The sequence below is a fragment of the Bufo bufo genome, chromosome 8, assembly GCF_905171765.1.
Source record: "Bufo bufo chromosome 8, aBufBuf1.1, whole genome shotgun sequence".
NCBI classification, from domain to species: Eukaryota; Metazoa; Chordata; class Amphibia; order Anura; family Bufonidae; genus Bufo; species Bufo bufo.
In genome coordinates, this window is record NC_053396.1 from 46,710,399 (window position 1) to 46,727,971 (window position 17,573).

The window sequence follows — 17,573 nt, forward strand, 5'->3', positions numbered from 1 at the left end:
GGGCTGCCTTCCGGTGGAGAGCCTGTGAGATCCAGCCCCCTGGATCTCACAGGCAGGAAGCTGTATGAGTAATACACACTGTATTACACATACAGCCAATGCATTCCAATACAGAAGTATTGGAATGCATTGTAAAGGGGATCAGACCCCCAAAAGTTGAAGTTTGAAAATGGGACAAAAATTAAGTGAAAAAAAAAAAAGTTTTCCCCCCAAAAAATTAAGTTTCAAGTAAAAAAAATAGAAATTTTCCCCAAGTAAAATAAAAAAAAAATTGTAAAAAATAGGATTTTATTTTTTTAAAGTAGACATATTAGGTATCGCCGCGTCCGTATCGACCGGCTCTATAAACATATCACATGACCTAACCCCTCAGATGAACACCATAAAAATAAAAACTGTGCTAAATAAACAATTTTTTCCATAGCATCACCACGACGGCAACACAAGGAGATTGAACCCTGACCTCTGTAGGGACAGGAAGCAGAGAAAGGTTTAAAAACCCTCCTCCCACCACCAACACCAGTGTTTCATGTCCCTACAGAGCACAGGGGCGGAGAAAGGTCTCCTTTTGTGCCTTGCGCTGGGGAGATGAAGAAGATGCGCACCTTAAACACCATATCCACATGGTGACTCCCTGCCCTCTCACGGTCTCCGTACTAACGCTAATCAGGGAGTGGATCGGGAGGCCTTGCTCCGATCTTATCTGGGGCCTGCTCCCGGGGCTGCTGTCTCCCGCCTGGGCTCTGTTAGTTCCAGCTGGGTTGCGCGCCCAGCGCCGGCGGGCGCTATATAAGTTGCGTCACTTCCGGCGCCGGGATGACATCACCGGAAGTGACAAAGGCGGTGCATATTCGGCGGGAGCGGAAGAAAATTTTAAAATCTTCTCCTTCCCCCAGCGTTCCTGGTTGTGGTGAGTTGTGTCTCCTCTATCCCTCCAGAATGTCCGCACCGGAGCACTCAGAAGCCCCTGCACGGCCTTGCGTAAATCCCCCTGTGGGGGAGATCTAATCCAATGCTGTTTTCTGGTTTTATGGCCATATGTGGGATACATTGGGCTTCTCTATTTTCTAATGGGGTTTTATTCCTCTGCCTTTAGATTTCTAAAGAAGCGCAAAGGAAGCCCAAGAAATCCACAAAATGCATTTCTTGCTTTAAACGTTTGCCTGATGACTATCTGAAAAAGTTATGCGGTGATTGTATTACCAAGATTATACGAGACGAACAATCATTTAAAATGGATGAGTTCAGAACCATGATGCAGGAGGAAATTAAATCTTCTTTGGCATCTCAGTCCGGATTACACAAAGATACCCCTCCTCAAGCTGAGCCCCCACACAAGCGCCTGAGAACAGGGGATTCTTTCTCATCAGTCAGATGAATTTGATGGTGCCTCTTCCTCCAAAGCATGGGAGGAGGATGACAGACAATCCGAACAAGATATCCATGAAGGTAGAAAAAGATTTTATTTTTCTTCAGATGATATGCCAGAGTTACTCAAAGCAGTCAGGGCAACGATGGGGGTAGAAGAAATTCAACCAACCCCTTCTGTTCAAGAAGAAATGTTCGGTGGACTGTGTGTGAAAAAAAATAGAGTCTTCCCTATTAATGAAAACATTAAGGGTTTGATATTAGACAAATGGTCTGATCCGGAAAAGCGTCTAGGAATCTCCAGAGCTTATCAGAGCCGTCTACTTTTTGATCAGGAGGAAGCTAAAATATTTAATATGATTCCTAAAATAGATGCTCAGGTAGAAAAAGTCAATGAAAAGACCTCTCTACCCTTTGAAGACGCATCACAACTAAGAGACCCTATGGACAGGAAGGCTGATAGTCTATTACGCAGGTCCTGGGAGGCAACTATGTACAATCTAAAATCTAACATAGCTGCTACCTCTGTAGCCAGACCCATGTTTGTATGGCTTTCGGAGTTAGAAAATCGTGTCTCTAATAACGAGGAAATACTAAGTGCGCTCCCACTCTTAAAATCTGCCACGGCATTTCTTGCTGATGCCTCCGCAGAGTCTGTTCGATTTGCGGCTAAAGACGCAGGACTCTCAAATGCGGCTTGGAGAGCCCTATGGGTAAAATGTTGGTCGGGAGACAAGGTCTCTAAATCGAGACTTTGTTCCATACCTTTTTCGGGGGAGTATATATTCGGGCCTGAATTAGATAAAATACTTGAAAAAGCTTCGGATAAAAAGAAGGGTTTCCCAGAAGAAAAGTCCTACAAAAGGAAATACCCCTTTTGTGCCCCCTCTAATCAGAGCAGACCTTACAGTGGTAAAGGAAAAACGGGGCGTTATAGTTACCCCAAAGGAGGAAGGGGAAGAGGTTTCCTCGCCCCATCCCAGAAAGGAAACGAAAATCAGTGATGCAAGAGTGGGGGAAGATTGAAGAAATTTTTTCCCTTCTGGGATGAAATCTCTTCAAACCCATGGGCGCTAAAGATTATCAAATCAGGCTACAGGATTCATTTTTCTACCCTTCCCCCAATAAGATTTATAGTCTCAAGACTCCCTACTCCAACATATCAAAGCCCAATTTGGAAAGGAGTTCAGGAGTTAATATCCAAACACGTAATAACAGAGGTACCCCCATTGGAAAGAGGGAAAGGATTCTACTCGACTTTCTTTCTGGTGAAAAAGAAGGATGGTTCCTTTCGAACCATTATAAACCTGAAGCTCCTAAACAAATTTATTTCTTATCAGAAGTTTCGTATGGAGACACTAAATTCAATCATTCCCCTTTTACAGAAAGAGTCAGTGATGTGCACGGTGGATTTAAGCGACGCTTAATACCATGTCCCAATACACCACAATTCCCAGCAATTTCTGAGGTTTGCAATAAAGTATCACAGGGGCGCTGTTCTCCACTACCAATTTTACTCTCTCCCTTTCGTCATATCCTCAGCTCCTCGAGAGTTCACAAAACTGATAATAGAAGTAGTAGCATATCTGAGGAAAAAAAGGTTAACAATCTTCCCATATCTGGACGATTTCTTAACCACTTCCCGTCCGCCCATAGGATATAAACGTCCTATGGGTGGACCTCTATTTCTGAAAGCACGTTTTAGAACGTCCTTTCAGAAATAGCAGCTGCACGCTAATCGTGCAGCTGCTGATCGGGTTGCCCGCTGTCAGTGACAGCAGGGCAACCCAGAGATAAGGCAGGGACAGTTCCCAGGTGTCCCTGCTTCCGGATCGCTGCAGACACAGCGCTCACCGAGCGCTGTGTATGCAGAGCAGGAAGCGCTATGCGCTTCCTGTTCCGGCCCGGCGGTCATGTGACCGCCGGGACCGGAGAGTGCAGGAGCTGTGTGAGGTCTTTCAGAGACCTCGATCAGCCCTGCTCTGAGGCTGTACAGCGCTGGATTGCTGCTGTACAGCCTCTCTAGGGGTGCATTTCTTCTGTAACTGGGGCTACTATGTCAGCCCCAGTTACAGGAGAAATCAACTGTGAAAAAAAAAAGAAAAAGTGAAGCAAATGTCCCCCAGAGGTCTTGTATGACCTTATGGGGGACGAAAAGTGTAAAAAAAATTAAAAAAATAAAGGGTTGAAAAAATAAAATAAAAAAAAAGTTTCACATGTAAAAAAAAAAAAAGTCCCCAAGTAAGGAATAATTTTTTTTTTTTAAAATAGAAAAAAAAAAATAGACATATTTGGTATTGCCGCGTCCGTAAAAACCAGCTCTATAAAAATATCACATGACCTAACCCCTCGGGTGAACACCGTAAAAAAAAAAAAAAAAAAAACGGTTTCAAAACAAGCAATTTTTGTCACCTTGCATCACAAAAGGTGCAACACCAAGTGATCAAAAACGCGTATGTCCCACAAAATGGAACCAATAAAACCGTCACCTCATCCCGCAAAAAATGAGCCCCTACATAAGAAAATCTCTCAAAAAATAAAAAAACTATAGCTCTTAGAACATGGACAATTAAAACATAATTTTTTTGTTTCAAAAATGCTATTATTGTGTAAAACTTTAATAAATGAGAAAAAGTATACATATTAGGTATCGCCACATCCGTAACAATCTGCTCTATAAAAATGTCACTTGACTGAACCCCTCAGGTGAACGCTGTAAAAATAAATAAATAGAAACTGTGCTAAAACAACCAATTTTTTGGTCACCTTGCCCCATAAAGTGTTATAATGAATGATCAAAAAATCATATGTACCCAAAAATAGTACCAACAAAAACTGCCACCTTATCCCGTAGTTTCCAAAATGGGTTCACTTTTTGGGAGTTTCTACTGTAAGGGTGCATCAGGGGGCTTCAAATGGGACATGGTGTCAAAAAACCAGTCCAGCAAAATCTGCCTTCCAAAAACCGTATGGCATTCCTTTCCTTCTGCGCCCTGCCGTGTGCCCGTACAGCAGTTTACGACCACATATGGGGTGTTTCTGTAAACTACAGAATCAGGGCAATAAATATTGAGTTTTGTTAACCCTTGCTTTGTAACTGGAAAAAATTGATTAAAATGGAAAATCTGCCAAAAAAGTGAAATTTTGAAATTTTATCTCTATTTTCCAATAATTCTTGTGCAACACCTAAAGGGTTAATGAGTTTTGTAAAATCAGTTTTGAATACCTTGAGGGGTGTAGTTTGTAAAATGGGGTCATTTTTGGGTGGTTTCTATTATGTAAGCCTCACAAAGTGACTTCAGACCTGAACTGCTACTGAAAAAGTGGGTTTTGAAAATTTCAGAAAAATTTCAAGATTTGCTTCTAAACTTCTAAGCCTTCTAACATCCCCAAAAAATAAAATGGCATTCACAAAATGATCCAAACATGAAGTAGACATATGGGGAATGTAAAGTAATAACTATTTTTAGAGGTATTACTATTTATTATAAAAGTAGAGAAATTATAAAAGTAGAGAAATTGAAATTTAAAAATTTTCAAATGTTTCCAGATTTTTGGTAAATTTTGCATTTTTTTATAAATAAAAATATACATTTTTGACTCAATTTTAACACTGTCATGAAGTACAATACGTGACGAGAAAACTATCTCAGAATATCCTGGATAAAGAGTTTTAAAGTTATGATCACATAAAGTGACATGTCAGATTTGCAAAAAATGGCCGGGTCCTTAAGGTGAAATATGGCAGGGTCCTTAAGGGGTTAAAAATTGTGAATTTTTCAAATACCCCAACTATGTATGGAAGAACCAAGTTCTTTCCTCAGCACTGCTTCAGATCTTCACTGCCCTCTTTTGCACCATATGAAGGAAGTTTATTCACACCCAGGAGTGGTCTGGAAATTAAAATTGGCCCTGGAAAAAAACCTAAAAGTGAACTCATTTTGTAGGCGGGTCCAAACTGAAAGAAGGCAACATAATTAGGCAGGGACAACAGAAGTAGGAAGACCAGCAATACCATAGGGCAGAGCAATATACCTCCCCAGCTGAACCAAATATCACAGTGCAGCACAAAATACAGCCACCTGCTGAACAGCATTCAACTGTATTGCTGTCCTGATACAGTTGAATTCAGGAGGGCTACTGACCAGGTGAGTAGGAGAGAATCAGCTCATTATATACCCAGCTTGTGGCCGTGAGGAGAGTTTGGGTGGCCATTTTAGGCTTCGGCCCACTGGGCAATTTCCCTGTAGGGTCTATGGCCAATCCGCCCCTGTTCACACCTAATAGCTTCAGCCATGCAAGTGTAAGTAAGAGTTATCAATATTTAATGTGGGAGAATTCTTGTACAAGCCATCCTAATTGATAAAGCCAGTCGGATGACTAGTGAAACGTCTTCAATAAAAAATACAAGCCTTCCCAGACAAATTCACAAACCTTATTTTAGGGCATGGTTGTTTGTGACAAAGTGTTTCATGAATGGGATGGGATGGTTGTGGAGTGAACCAGAAGGTTGTGTTAAAGGGAGTCTGTTACCTAATTTTTACCTATATAACTAAGAGCATTGCCCCACAGAAGATTGCAAACACATTCCAAACATACCTGTGTGTACTTTGTGCCTTTATTCTATGTCCAGAAAAAATACTTTTATTTTGTTAAAAAAGGCTCCCTAGTCACTAGCTGAAAGTGAAAGTAAAACAATTTTCACTCCCGACTCGATTTCTTACAGCTATATATTTTGATAAAGTGAATATAATGCTGTGACTCTTCAGTCTGGTTTGCTTTGGGAACATGGAGAAGCAAAGCTGGGCACTTGGGAGCCATTTTCTAGAAGAATAAAATAACATAGTAATATAGTACATAAGGCCGAAAAAAGACATTTGTCCATCCAGTTCGACCTGTTATCCTGCAAGTTGATCCAGAGGAAGGCAAAAAAAACACTGTGAGGTGCCACCGCTGCGATCCTCTCCGCCGGGGACTCCAAGATGGCGCACGCCTCGGGATGTGTAAAAGCTCAAGTTCTCGCGAATCTCACGAGAACTTAAGCTCCTTCTCCCTGGCTAAGAGCGCGGCACTCTGATTGGATGCGCTGTTAGCCAGGGAGAAGAAAACCACGCCCTGTACAAATTCTAGTCACCGCCTCCTCGAACCGAATCACCTCATTAGCATATGAGGCGCCATAACTACCGGTGACCACAGCGGACGAAAGGGGGGTCCTCTGAAGAAATAATAATCGGAAATACATCACTGGGGGCCGCACTGTTAGGTAACGTAACTGTTTCTATACATGTTTTTTGGTGAAAGGTCCTCTTTAAGGGGAAAAAAATTCCTTCCCTACTCCAATCAGGCAATCAGAATAACTCCCTGGATCAGTTACCTGTATACTTACACAGGTATGTTTGGAATGTGTTTGCAATCTTCTGTGGGGCAGTGTTAGTTAAATTTGTGAAAATGAGATGACAGACTCCCTTTAAGGCCCCTTTCACACAAACGTTACGGATTGGCTCTGGATGCATTCAGGGTGTGTTCAGTGAAACTCGCATAATTTTGCAAGCAAGTTTAGGGTGGGTTCACACTAGCGTTATGGAGTCTGTTATGGCTTTCCGTTATAACAGGGTTATAACGGAACATAACGGAATCCATAGGATGGAATACAAAACGGAAACCTTTAAGAGGCATTCCGTTTTGCTCCGTCCTAATAGAAGTCTATGGGAAAACATAACGGATCCGTCTGGGTCCTGTTATGCAAGACGAAAACAAAGTCCTGTACTTTGTTTTCCGTCTTGCATAACGGGAACTAGACGGATTCATTTTGATTCCCATAGACTTCTATTAGGATGGAGAGCAAACGGAATGCTTTTTAAAGGCGTCTGTTTTGCATTCCGTCATAATGCAAGTCTATGGGCAGCAAAACTGATCCGTCTTTCCGTCTTATGGATTCCGTTATGTTCCGTTATAACCCTGTTATAACGGAAAGCCATAACGGACTCCAAAACGCTAGTGTGAACCCACCCTTAGTCAGTTTTGTCTGCGATTGCGTTCAGTTTTTTCTGCACAGGTGCAATGCGTTTTGATGAGTTTTTCACACGCGTGATAAAAAACTGAGTTTACAAGCAACCCCCAGTGAAAGATGCATTGCATCTGGATTTGCTTCCGGATGCAATGCATTTTTCACTGAAACCCCATTTACTTCTATGGGGTCAGGGCTGCGTGAAAAACGCAATATATAGAACATGCTGCGTTTTTTAAGTAACGCAAAACTGATGCGTGAAAAAAAACGCTCATGTGCACAGACGCAATGAAATGAATGGGTCAGGAATCAGTGCAGGTGCTAAACGTTCACGTCATGCATGGAAAACTTGCTAATGTGAAAAGGGTCTAAGTGTCTGTTATAAATAAGTGACAATGTTATCCGAACATTTATCTTTTCACTTTAGGAACTTCCTCCAGTTTTACTGAATTGTTGTAAATGCAATTTCTCTTCGGTGCCCATGGATTTGCCTAAAAATACTACAAGATTAGACTTTAGTTTTAACCCACTTAAGAGGCTTCACAAGAATCACTTCTTGGAAATGTCAAAGCTTGAGCTTCTAGACCTTACCAGGTGAGTGTTGAACAAAATGCTCCAAAATTAATGATAAAGGTTCTAATACCTTATAGAATTAAAGGATTATACTTTGTGTATCCATCTTTTTAGGTGCAGTATTACTTTAATTGAAGATCATGCTTTCTTTGGTCTTGAGAATTTGCATACTCTAATCCTCACTGGAAATCCAATAAGGCATTGGCCTCCACTGACTTTTTCAGGCCTTGCTTCCTTACATCGACTTGTTGTAGTGGAAACATCTCTTACTTCACTATCAAACCTCCCTTTGACACAACTGAGCCTGCTAAAGGAACTTAATGTTGCCAAGAATTTTCTGAAAAGTTTGTACCTACCCACCTATGTATCTTCCCTGCACATTCTGGACCTCCGTGCAAACCAGATTGTTGATGTAAAAGAAAAGGACCTGGAGAACCTACAGAATATAAGTGTTTCCAATTTTTCTCTCATATTGTCTCAGAATCGTATAGACCATGTTGCTCCTGGTGTCTTCAGATTTATTTCATTACATATGTTACATTTAAAAGGCTGTTTTTCTAATGCAGATATTATGAAAAGTAACTTTAATGCCATGTCTGGTCTTTTTGCAACAAAGCTAGTCGTTGGTCATTATAGAAACTCTTTCAGGGAGATCAAAGTGTTGAAAAATGGACATTTTGAAGGACTATGTGGAATGAATATCAAAGAGCTGACAATTAGCGGTTTGCACTTTTTCAGTACTCCCTTTTGTGAATGCTTTAGAAACCTCACATCTGTTCGTGTGATAAATACTGATTTAAAGTTTTTGCACTTTGAATCAGCAGCCTCCAGCATTCAAAAACTTGAAATAAAAAGAAGTCTGCTCGTCAGTATGCCTTCTACAGCTATCTCAGCACTCAAGCAACTTAAAGAGATTCGGATAACAAAAAACCCACAATTTTCTGTCTTTGAAGACCTTATAGAACTACCTAACCTTGAATTATTGGATCTGAGCAGGAATAATTTATACCTTGACGATTGTTGTTCTTTCATCTCTGATGGACTACCTAATCTTCAACACCTAAACCTTAGCTACAATCCTCAAATATACTTAAGAAGTGCTTTCTTAAATATGTCTCATCTTCGCTCACTAGATCTCAGTCACACACAACTTAGCAATGTAGGTTCACATCCAGTTTTTTTGCTTATGGATAAACTTATTTATCTTGATCTGTCATACACGCAATGTATTTTTTCTATTCAGTGTTCTTTTTGTGGTCTCTACAGTGTGCAATTGCTAAAATTATCTCATACTACCTTTTCTAATATACTGGCTTCTGTATTTAAAAACTTGACTGAGCTCCGCTTACTGGACATGTCATCTTGTGGACTAAAGTATATTCCTACTGAAACCTTTGCCAGTCTTACATTATTGCAAACATTAGACCTCAGTAAGAACCATTTGCTTGAACTACAGGCATTAGTACTTACTCCATTAATATCTCTCACAATTTTAAATGTGAGTTCCAACAACTTCCAGAGTTTGTCTGAGGAAACCACTCAGTTTATATCCCAAAATTTAGTAAAAGTGGACCTGTCACATAATCCATATGACTGTTCTTGCAACCAGCAAACATTTCTGCTGTGGGCCTATGAGCAGCGAAGCCGAAGTCTAAAGTTTAGTGAAAGTCTGAAATGTAATACACCAGAATACCTCCAGGGTACACAACTTGGTAAAGTGAGCTTGAGTTGTAATTTGACCAATTATGTATGGTTTGGCGGGTTCGTAACGGCAATAGTGATTGCTGGGAGTATGTTTCATTGTTATAAACGAAAATATTTTCATCTTTGCTATTCATTGCTAAAAGATAAAAAATATAATAACGAAAAAGAATATGATGCATTTGTCATCCATTCCAGCTTAGATGAAGAATGGGTAAACAAGGAATTAGTTCCCAAATTGGAAGATGGTAACCCCTGCTTTAAACTATGCTTACATTACAGAGACTTTATACCAGGCATTCCCATCACTACCAACATTGTAAATGAAGGTATTCGTAGAAGCCGAAAAGCTTTAATTATAGTGTCTCAAAACTTTATTGAGAGCAAGTGGTGTAGCTTTGAATTTGAGATGGTCATGTCCTGGCAGTTCCTGGAAAGTCAATGTGGAATCATTGTTATCCTACTGGAAGCAGTTAATATGGCTCATCTTAAACATATGCTTGGACTAAACAAATATCTACGCAAGAACACTTACCTTAAGTGGGTAGATGGATATGTAGAGAGAAAAGTTTTTTGGAGGCGTTTGAGAGAAGCATTACAGCAAGGAGAGGACTTAAGAAAGCTAGAAGGTGTCAGTGGAGAAATCTATGAGAAACAGATTGAGCATAACAGAATGAACCAATGAAATTATTGTATGTATGACTGGACATATGCACAATGCACTTAATAAATACATGTTTCTGTGCCTATTGGACTTAGTCCTGAGAGATGCCCTTATGTGTTGAAATTGTGGTTAAATTAAAAGTAAAATTACATTCCTTATGCTGTCTATGGGATTGTGTGTGACTACGTAAATACCACACCTTTTGTCCATGGGCCCTAAACACGGTCCAAAAAATTCAGATTTTTCAGGTAGTAAAGACAGGAGGTTGCTTCAGCCATGCTTAGCTGAAAGGAGCCTCCTGTCTTTACTACCTGCCAGTAAGAGCCACCCCTGTGGTCATAACCATAATGTCTCATTAAGTTTATTTCTAGTTATGTGTGATGTCCGTTTGATGTTTTACATGTGATTTTGTGCAGCTATGGATCTGGGTCCCTGTGTGGGGATGCGTTTGTGATCTGCACCCTGCTTACACAGGGATCCAGTCAGCAAGGCTGTGGCAGGTAGGTGGAACTCTTTGTTCACCTGCCATATCCATAGAGCTGTTTATGTCTCCCCTTTTCCAGCAGCTTGGCCGTTGAGACTCCTGCTCCTCCGTGTCTAGGAGGAGTGGGGTGTCTTACTCAGCTCCTAGTTTAGGGCCATCTTGAGGGCTAGCAGGGACTTCTAGGTTCCGGAGCATGAGCCCTCCTACCATCAAGGTTGGCTCATGTAGCTAGGAGTCAGGGTCAGGTTAGGGATGCCTTTAGGAGGTGACCTGCTCCCTAATCCTGTCTTCATGGCCAAGCAGCCATAACATCACCGGGCTCCACATGGCTGAGGATTTCCCCCATCCTCAGCCGTGACAGCACCTTGGCTAAATGCGCTGGCCGCAAACCACAGGTCAATTCAGACCTGCGGTTTGCGGCTTTCACCTTGTGCTGCGGCAGCGGCGGTGGTGCCATCGGGTCCCCATGGGGCTGTAGGGGGGACCCGATGGCATGGAAGGCAGCGCGATGCCTTCCTGAGGCATCGCGCTGCCTTCCGGTGAAGAGCCTGTGAGATCCAGCCCCCTGGATCTCACAGGCCGGAAGCTGTATGAGTAATACACACAGTATTACTCATACAGCCAAAATGTATTGTAAAGGATTAGACCCCCAAAAGTTCAAGTCCCAAAGTGGGACAAAAAATAAAGTGAAAAAAAAAGTTTAAAAAATAAAGTTTTGGGTGGTTTCTATTATGTATCCTCGCAAAGTGACTTCAGACCTGAACTGGTCCCTAAAAATTTGGTTTTTGAAAATTTCTGAAAAATTTCAAGATTTGCTTCTAAACTTCTAAGCCTTGTAACATCCCCAAAAAATAAAATATAATTCCCAAAATGATCCAAACATGAAGTAGACATATGGGGAATGTAAAGTAATAACTATTTTTGGAGGTATTACTATGTATTATAGAAGTAGAGAAATTGAAACTTGGAAATTTGCAATTTTTTAAAAATTTTTCGTAAATTTGGTATTTTTTTATAAATAAAAATGATTTTTTTTTTACTTCATTTTACCAGTGTCATGAAGTACAATATGTGACTAAAAAACAATCTCAGAATGGCCTGAATAAGTCAAAGCGTTTTAAAGTTATCAGCACTTAAAGTGACACTGGTCAGATTTGCAAAAAATGGCCAAGTCCAGAAGGTGAAATAGGGCCGAGTCCTTAAGGGGTTAAAGAGAACTCCTCAACTGACAATTGCCTAAACCTGATAAAAGGAATAATATTGAACCTATTTCTGAGTCATCACTCATGCCATACAAATGAACTGTATCTGTACTGACTACCTGAAGACAATTGATTCAGTAAATGTTCAACTGTTTGATTTCAGCCGACTCCTCATCATTTCTACTACTACACTCAACATTTGCACCTTACGCTGCTGGCGTCATGAACACAGGGTCCCAGTCACCAAAGCACCTTAAACACCTATACCATCAAGGGCACCTCAACTTCCATCTGGATGGTGTTCCCTGCAATATTGAGTGCCCCGGAGGATTTTGTGCTGTCTTCCCATCCACTGCACTGCCGGCCCAGGGAGGCTCTGCTAACCGCGAGTACAAACAACTACTACTCCCATCGGCCCACCGTAGTCTCACGTGTTTCCCCTGCCATCCAGCTCGTTGCACTATCCCCTACATGTATCCTTCTGAATCCAGGCAACTCCAAAAGAGGAAATATATTTGGTATCATCTATACTACCTTTAAAATATTAAGTGAGAATGACTGATACGGGATAGCTGTATTTTGTTGCTATGGCTTTTTTTCCTCTGGTATTCTCTTTATTGGGACAATGTCCCTATGTCAAGTACCTGCTAAGGATTTACATAAAATTATTCACAACTCATACACTGAGTGAACCTATTAGCATGTGGATGCAAGGCTGGGGTATGTTGGGCCCCGTAGAAAATGTCACATATACAGAGAATATTGTGGGAAAACATCCATATGGGTCAGTTGGGCTCTTGGTCTGCTACATTCACAGTCTCACAATGGTTTTCAGTCACTATGGGCACTCTAGCTTGTATGGAACCCATTCTCTCCTGCATACTCTTGTCTTTCACAGACTGGATGTGTAACACCTCAGACTTGTGTTACTACACGCCTCTGCCCCACTACTATCTTCTAAGAGCTTTATACTGTCATCTGATGTGATTTTGCTTATGTCTTCCACAAATGTGCATACAAATCCATGTTAAATTCCATTGTTCATGTAATACTGGCAGAGATATAGTCTTAATGTTATGGCAGTTCAGAGTGGAACAATACTGTTCTATTCTGCCCCCCTGCTGAAAAGAGGTGGGCTATTCCGGCTTCCTGCAGCAAGGGAGAGAAAAACCAGTTAGAACCAGATTTTAGTTACTCCGTGCTTAGGGAAGACAGCAAGGACCTAGTCTCGGCTGAGACTTGGCCGTATTCCCAGTCTGAGCACCTTCAGCTCAGCTGGATTAGAAAAGCTGAAAACTACACACAAACTCCATAGTTCCAGGAATAAAGCATACCCTGAGAATCCATCTGAGAGATAAGTCCAGAGACCTAGGAGAAGCTATTCCCTCCTCAGCTAGTCTGTCCCCTACACAGCAGAGGTTAGATTTAAAGCAGAAACTTATTCCTGCCAATCATTGCCAAAACCTGCTGGGACCAAGAGACCAAAGCTGTATACTGCTTGGATGCAAGTTATTTCAAGTAAAGCAACGTTTGAACTTAATCTAAAGGTCTGGACATCATTTACTCTGCAAAATTCCTCTATTACCCCTACTATCACTACACTCAAATTTATTGCAAGTGAGCCAAGAGTCAGGAGTCCGGCTGTACCTAGGTTGGAGACACAACTACCACAAAGCTATAGAGACATTATAGGCCATTACACCACTCTGGCATTCCTAATCTGGGACGTGCGCTATAACACCTTGGAATGGCCCTGGGATAGTACCCTGCGCATGCTGCAATTGGCGTCACGTCAAGTACAGAATATTATCCACCCGTACCTGGCCACTGCAGATGGATGTAACCTTTCTGTTAGCTCACTTCTTTTCTATCTGCTTTGTACTGCCCTGAAGCACTGTGCTCCTGTCTGGCTCAGATATGCTTATCTCTCTTGATTTTGACATACTTTTTTGGAGCAGCATTCTCAGTATTGATGGAAAGAACATATGCATAGGCCCAACAGATATTCTGGCTCCAATCTAGTCCATACTATAACTCCCCACTTACCTGCACATATGAACTTCATCTCACAGGGTTTCAAATATGACCATGGAAAAGCCAGGACCGTACTTGCCACCATCACACCAAAGAAAATGTTTTACAACATTGTAAAGTGAAAATGACAAGCAAATTAAACATAGTGCATATTAACAAACATACATACAAAGTACATTTTACTGTACAAGTCAAACATAAAAGGTATAATAACTACACTTATACTCAATATAACATATGCAAAAGGCCATTCCTCTGGGAGCACACCCTTACATGGGCATGGCATGTACACCCTAGACACATAGCCACACATAAAGTACCACAAGTTGAAAACCTAGATTTTAGGGTACTTCTGGATTTAAACACAGTGGGCAGATGTGCTGCACAGGCAAAGTGACACCACTTGTCCTATTTTTTCCTATTGTGGTGGAGTGAGGACCAGCGTAGGAGGTTCAAACAGCTGAGGTCATAGACAGGTCTAGTTTCAATTGGCCTTACCCCAATAAATAAATTATAATATCTATTATCTATCTAGTTCTGATGTCACACGAAGACGCTCCTGAACTCATCCCTGCAGGCTCCTCCACGTGTGCGCTAGCTACCGGCCGGGGCAGCGTGCTAGGTGAGAGTTAGAGCAAGAAGCGTCTCATCAGATCTATACAGCGCTTCCTGGAACAACGGGATCACACCACATCACGGAATGACTATTCATCAGATAACAGGTAGAGATCTCGTAATTAGTGTCCTGTGCATATACATGTAATAATCCTCACCCTCCCATACCCTCTCTGTATGCCAGCGCCAGTATTATATACATATATATATATATATATATATAGCTATCGTAGAGAAGAAAAAGTCCAGTGGGAGCACCAGCCAGCATGTGGGTGCAAGGTCCAACGTAGGGTAACGGCAATCCCCAATGGTATAGAGAACAAAGAAGTAGGACTGCACTCCAAGATAGTGATAAAATCAGCAAGTGGTTTATTCACCCATAATAAGGCAAGTCTTGCAAAACTTGCCATATTATGGGTGAATAAACCACTTGCTGATTTTATCACTATCTTGGAGTGCAGTCCTACTTCTTTGTTCTCTATATATAGCTATCTATATATCTATCTACACTGACCAGACTACAAGGGCATGTGTAGTGCCCTGGAGCAGGGGTACTGTGAAGTCTGGACATTTGTGGACATTTGCCCCTGTTTCCCCTATGCAAAGTTATAAACTTCTTACTTTATTTAACTTGAAAGGGTTAATTTGCACTGTTTAATACTGTTTAACTGCATTTTATATGTATGTTGTGATATATATCCTGTTCATTGGCACTGTATTTGTGAGGCTCCATGGAAAGGATTAATGAAAACGGAAAGACTTTTGGGACTTTGAATAAGAAGCAGGTCATTTTTAACAGCTGCCATAGGGTTTAAAGAAGAGAATGTTTGGAGGGAAAAAGCAAGACGTTGTTTACCACCAAAACCAGACAGACTGACCTTTTGAGTGTCTGGTTTTAGTTACACTGTCATGTCTGGAAACTTGTTTTTGTCTGGAAAAACTGCTCTGTCATTGTCATTGAGTATCATTGAAGCTCTAATGTAAGTCTATGCTAGACAGGAGTGATAACTTTGTAACTGTGCTGAATTTCTCCATTTCACCCCTCCCACTGTTCTAGTTCAGCTAGAAACTGTATATAAGAGAGCAGTCAGAGCCCCTAGTATTCTGCAGTTATGGAACAGTGCTTGGAAGAGGAGACTCTGCCAGACTACTGAGTGACCAGAAGAAGAAGCTGAGATGGGGATACTCTGCTACAGACCCTGGATCACCAGCCTTTGACCAGGGTACCAGCCTTCTGAATAGAGAGAGGGACAGCTAGCGCAGGCCTCTCCTCCGCATCAAACCCTTCTTCTGCCAGCGAGGAGACTGGAGAAGCCACCCCTATGCCTCGCCTGTATTGTTTTGCACCTGAATTCCACCAGTAAAGAAGCACACTGGTTACTACAGACCGTGACTCCAGACTTATTTCCCATTGGGGTGCACCACGCCTTACCATCCCTTTCAGAGAACAGCAACACGTGGTGACTCCTCAACAGTGTCAGGGGGACCCAGCATACTGTTGGGGCCACCACAAACCCGGCCAATGCACATGCATGTGAGTGGCAAGATGGGTGTAGTAGTAGTTGTTCTCATGGTTCTGGTACTCTCTGGGAAGAGTGTGATGGGAAGGGTATATCTTTTTTTCACTTTGGGGTATGCTCCTTTTCTGGAGTTCTCCTGCCTAATGACGGTTGAAGTGCCTTTGGTGGTGAAGATTTGAGGGGCAAGGCATGGACCTGGTTGTCGTGACGCCAACACTTTGCAGTGTAGAAGTGCAGGAAGCATTGACTAGACAGTAGTGCAGCAGAACAGTTCTTTAGTGAAGAATACAAATGCAAACAGGTCAGAATAGAGCTTGTCATGCAATGGACTAGCAGTTGTTCACAAAATGCACTTTCCAGAGATGTTACAGGTTTCACAGCCTCACAGGTAGATAATAGGCCAAAAGGTGTCTCTATAAAGTAATCTTCCTTAGGTCGAATGCACACGGCCATGGAACACGGACGTGAACGGTCCGCGGTATCCCGACCTGGCATCTTGCTGACAGCAGGAGCGCATGGCGTCATTGGTTGCTATGACGCCGTGCGCTTCATGCCGCCGCTGCACTACAGTAATACACTCGTATAGATCATACAAGTGTATTACTGTAGTGCAGCGGCAGCAAGAAGCGCACTGCGTCATAGTAACCAATGACGCCATGCGCTCCTGCTGTCAGCAGGATGCCAGGCCGGGATACCGCGGACCGTTCACGTCCGTGTTCCACGGCCGTGTGCATTCGGCCTTACTCTGCACTTCACTAGCTGACTTATACTTAAGCATCCAGATGTGGGATGTATATTATAAACAATACAATGCAACCAGGGGGTGATCCCCTCAATGGTAGGCAAACTCTTTTGCACCTTTTTTTGAAGTGGTTGCTGAACTTACAGTACATGTTCACAAAATCCAGCTTGGAATGTGGAAATTCTCTTGCAGGTGATCAATCTGCTTAAATGTGTATCCAGGCATCGGAGGCTAAATTCTCATATGCAGGCAATATACAGGCAATATACAATGCAAATACATGTTGACCCCTTTATTTTACATACATCTACGTATCTATCTATCTATCTATCTATCTATCTATCCATCCATACATCATTTATCTACATATATACTTACCTTGATCTATTGCTTTCTGTATATCTCTACAGATAGATAAATGTATAGTAATATAACAGATTGTATCCAACCATTGCTTCTATTCATTTATCCATCTGGATGATTTTTACTTACAGTCTCACAGTCCCCTCCAGAACATCCTTCCTCTGTGGCTGTATTTATTTTCCGCTTTTCCCACCACCCACCTCTTTTTCATTTGCTCTCAATCTCTGTTCTTCATTCCTCATGTGTTCAGCAGCTCTTCTCTCCCAAGGTCACGCACGCACATAAGTGACATTATCTGTA

General features: G+C 41.8%; 1 protein-coding gene and 1 long non-coding RNA gene across 2 annotated transcripts in view; one reads left to right on the top strand and one right to left on the bottom strand.

Moving 5' to 3' along the window:
• TLR4 (toll like receptor 4) overlaps window positions 1-10,490 on the top strand; it is a 50,253-nt gene extending 39,763 nt beyond the window's left edge. The window contains exons 2-3 of the mRNA XM_040405901.1: window positions 7,803-7,969; window positions 8,063-10,490. Coding sequence (XP_040261835.1) covers window positions 7,803-7,969; window positions 8,063-10,334 — 2,439 coding nt within the window. The 3' untranslated portion in view covers window positions 10,335-10,490. The remainder of the gene's footprint in view (window positions 1-7,802; window positions 7,970-8,062) is intronic.
• On the bottom strand, window positions 1,662-16,746 carry LOC120977786. Its single transcript, XR_005773962.1, has 3 exons — window positions 16,616-16,746; window positions 14,029-14,033; window positions 1,662-1,674 (listed from the first exon to the last, which is right to left on the bottom strand). It is a non-coding gene; the product is annotated as an uncharacterized LOC120977786 (long non-coding RNA).
• Between the last annotated feature and the right edge of the window lie 827 nt (window positions 16,747-17,573).